This window comes from Panthera leo, chromosome D2 (genome assembly GCF_018350215.1).
Source record: "Panthera leo isolate Ple1 chromosome D2, P.leo_Ple1_pat1.1, whole genome shotgun sequence".
Lineage (NCBI taxonomy): Eukaryota > Metazoa > Chordata > Mammalia > Carnivora > Felidae > Panthera > Panthera leo.
Genome location: NC_056689.1, coordinates 47,835,504 through 47,838,736, shown reverse-complemented (window position 1 = coordinate 47,838,736; position 3,233 = coordinate 47,835,504). Strand labels below are relative to the sequence as shown.

Here is a 3,233-nt window from a genome sequence, read left to right as displayed (position 1 = left end):
AGCTTCTCATTGTTGATGCAGGAAAGCAAGGATGCTCCTCTACATGGGAGGTGAGGATATGCGGAGGAGCATAGTGCAGTAGAGGCTGTCTTGGAGCAGGTGTTCCCATGACAGTGGAGCACAGCAGCACAAGGACCTTGTCTCAGCTGCACCGAGGCATAAGCCTATAAGCAGCCATCTGCTCCCAGCAACTAGGATAGCAGGTGGACAGCAATGTTGCAGGTTAGGTGGGCTTCCACACACTTGGGGAGCAGAGCCAGACCTTTCATCAGACCCTAAATAGTGTGGGAGTCCAGCTCTCGCCCAGAATTGCAGGCAGTGAAATGTGGTTGTTTTAGTCCATCTGCTGCTTTCTGGGGTTTCAGTGGTCAAGGCTGCCATGTAGCCTTATTGTGGTATGAAACATTCTGGGCTATGGAAGCAGGGTTTTGTCAGCCAGACACCGGCAGCATTGGATGTATATTCACCTCACTGTGAGTCAACAGGTTATGACAATTGCGTTTCCTTCTCCTCTTTCCCCTCAGCCCACAGCAAGGTCTTGATTTCTTAGAGGACAATAGCTGCGAGAGGAAGAAGCCCCTCCTGCCAAGAGTTAACTCCCGTGTGTGACTGGCCTCAGGCACTGTAGTGACTTGGTGAACTTCCTGGGGTCAACTGGAAGAGAAGCAGGTGCACCCTCAGGCTGTGCCACTAGGGGATGAGCAGTTTGGCTTCACGAGAGGCCCTTCAGGGGGCCTGGCACACTGTGGGGTAATGAGAGTGACACATTCCACACTGCCAGCTTTTAGCCTAATATTGAGATGCTAGAGTCAAACACCATCGTGAGAGAAGTCAGTGATTGAGAGGACTGAAGAGAGAAGAATGTTCACTGAGCTTCATGGAAGAGTGGATGTATGCATTCCAGGTTCCCAGCATATCTTCCTAAGTGGGTTAATTGTGTGAACTACTGTCAGCCCCCCTCCCTCACAGGCCAGCGTGAACCAAAGGGACAGGTGGTAAATCCTAGATTTACAGTTTATGGCATGTTGTTGGGCAGCACCCAATGTCTCTGGTCTCCAGTCTCTTCTATAAAATGCTTGAGCTAAAGTAGATGTTCTTTCAGCCCCGTGTCATTCCACAGGCCAGTAACTCAACAGGGATTATAACTAAGGGTAGAAACAAGTAAGATCAAGCTAATCTTGCACTTAGGTTGAGAGATCAACAATAGATTTGTTCCCGTTTTAAAATATTTTGTCACCTCATTTGGAAATAGCAGGCACTCCAGATTCAGGCATTCTGGCTAAGGTCCCAGCTATGTGACTTAAGCTCTCTGGAGCTAAGCCTCAGTTTCTGCTTCTATAGAAGAAGGGGTTCATGGTTATGGTGAAGACTCATAGAAATACTGAATTTCAGAGACCAGCATAGAACAAGCATAGATCCTCAACAGATGATGATGATGATAACTCAGACCACAGAATGTGCTGCATTATTAAAAGGTATGTTCAAAGGGAATATTACTAAATAACTGTTATGTTTGCTTACAAATTGATGATAGTATTAACACAATGAAATGTTTGATAACTACAAACGTGCCAATAACTCTACTGATGATGCTCTATTTAAGCATTATCTTAATGATCATAACATTATAATTAGACTATAAGAACCAGTTGGCTAAGTGCCAGTGGGTCAGTCAATTGAGCATCCAATTTCGGCTCATGTCATGATCTCACAGTCTGTTTTCCAGCTTCACATCGCTTTGAGCTGACATTGCAGAACCTGCTTTGGATTCTCTGTGTCCGTCCCTCTCTGCCCTTCGCTCCTTCCCTCTCTCTCTCTGAAAACTGAATAAACATTAAAAAAATGTTTTAAGAACCAACTAGCTAAACCACTTTGCTATCTGCCCAGCCACTTTCTTGGATAGACAAGTAACTTAATCATGATCCCCTCAAACCTTTGTGCTCATGGTTGTTTTTGTTGTAGGTTAAGACCAGCAGGGATGATGCTGTGGAAAGAGATGCCCATGGAAATGGGGAACGGGACCACTGTCCAAGAATTCACCTTGGAGGGGTTTCCTGCCATCCAACACCTGGGAAAGGTCCTCTTCCTGGTGCACCTGCTGGCCTACCTGGCATCCATTACAGGCAATGCTGTCATAGTCACCATCACCTGTGCTGACTCCCGGCTCCAGACACCTATGTACTTTTTCCTCAGCATTTTCTCCTTCTTTGAGTGTTGTTTCATAAGTGCTGTTATTCCTAAGTTGCTGGTCATCTTTCTTTTAGGCCGGCAAACCATTTCCTTTCTTGCCTGTTTCATACAAGCCTTTGTGTTTGTCTATCTGGGAGCAGCAGGTTTCCTCCTCATAGCAGTGATGTCTGTGGATCGGTACATGGCCATTTGCAAGCCTCTGCATTACCCAACCATCATGAACCTCAAGACTTGCTTCCTCTTGGTCACTGCTTGCTGTGTTTTGGCCTTCATTCTCATCACTGGTCCACTAGTAATGGTTTCCCAGTTATCGTTCTGTGGCCCCCATGTCATCCCCCACTTCTTCTGTGACCTTGATCCTTTGATTCATCTCTCCTGTTCTAATACCAGGTCTGTTGAAATGTTGGCCTTTGTCATCGCTTTGTTGATCCTTTTGACATCGCTTATCATAACCATCATTGCATACAGCAACATAGTAGTCACAATTGTGCGACTCCCATCAGCCAAGGAGCGACAGAAAGCTTTCTCCACCTGCTCCTCTCACCTCATTGTCCTCTCTCTGATGTATGGCAGCTGTGTCTTTATATACGTGAAACCAAAGCAAAGGAACAGGCTGAACTCCAACAGGGAGGCTGCCCTTGTGAACACGGTGGTAACGCCACTACTCAACCCTGTCATCTACACTCTGCGCAATAAGCAGGTACAGCAGGCTCTGAAGGAGACAATGTGCAGATTGAAAATATCAAGATGAAAATAAAATCACATGGCCCTGGAATGGAAGGCTTCAGAAAAACATTTGACTTCATTCTGGCCAATGTAGCAGTCCACAGCTTTCTAGTATAGGGTCTCTGGCACACCCACTTGACCTCTGTACATTCCTGGAAAAATGGAAATCTGTTTTTCAAGGCCACATTTTATCTTAATGTGCTTACTTGTCTTCTCCCTAAATATTCCACGTTTTGATGACAGTTGATTAATTGCAAAAACGCTTATTGAATTTTTATTCTTCCCTATGATATAATCCATGTGCCTGAAATTTCCAA

The 3,233-nt window shown here is 45.4% G+C and overlaps 1 protein-coding gene across 1 annotated transcript; it reads left to right on the top strand.

The window, feature by feature from the left end:
* Positions 1-587: 587 nt before the first annotated feature.
* On the top strand, positions 588-2,941 carry LOC122202572 (olfactory receptor 6C74-like). Its single transcript, XM_042908996.1, has 3 exons — positions 588-669; positions 1,393-1,475; positions 1,963-2,941. The coding sequence occupies exons 2-3, from the start codon at positions 1,456-1,458 to the stop codon at positions 2,939-2,941; spliced, it is 999 nt and encodes a 332-aa protein (XP_042764930.1). The 5' UTR covers positions 588-669; positions 1,393-1,455.
* Positions 2,942-3,233: the final 292 nt, after the last annotated feature.

What these genes read in the sequence shown, in the direction of transcription:
- LOC122202572 (XM_042908996.1), top strand. Translation starts at nt 1,456, where the DNA reads ATGTGCTGCATTATTAAAAG. An exon ending in ATGTGCTGCATTATTAAAAG is followed by an intron (nt 1,476 to 1,962) that starts GTATGTTCAAAG and finishes TTTTTGTTGTAG; the next exon opens with GTTAAGACCAGCAGGGATGA.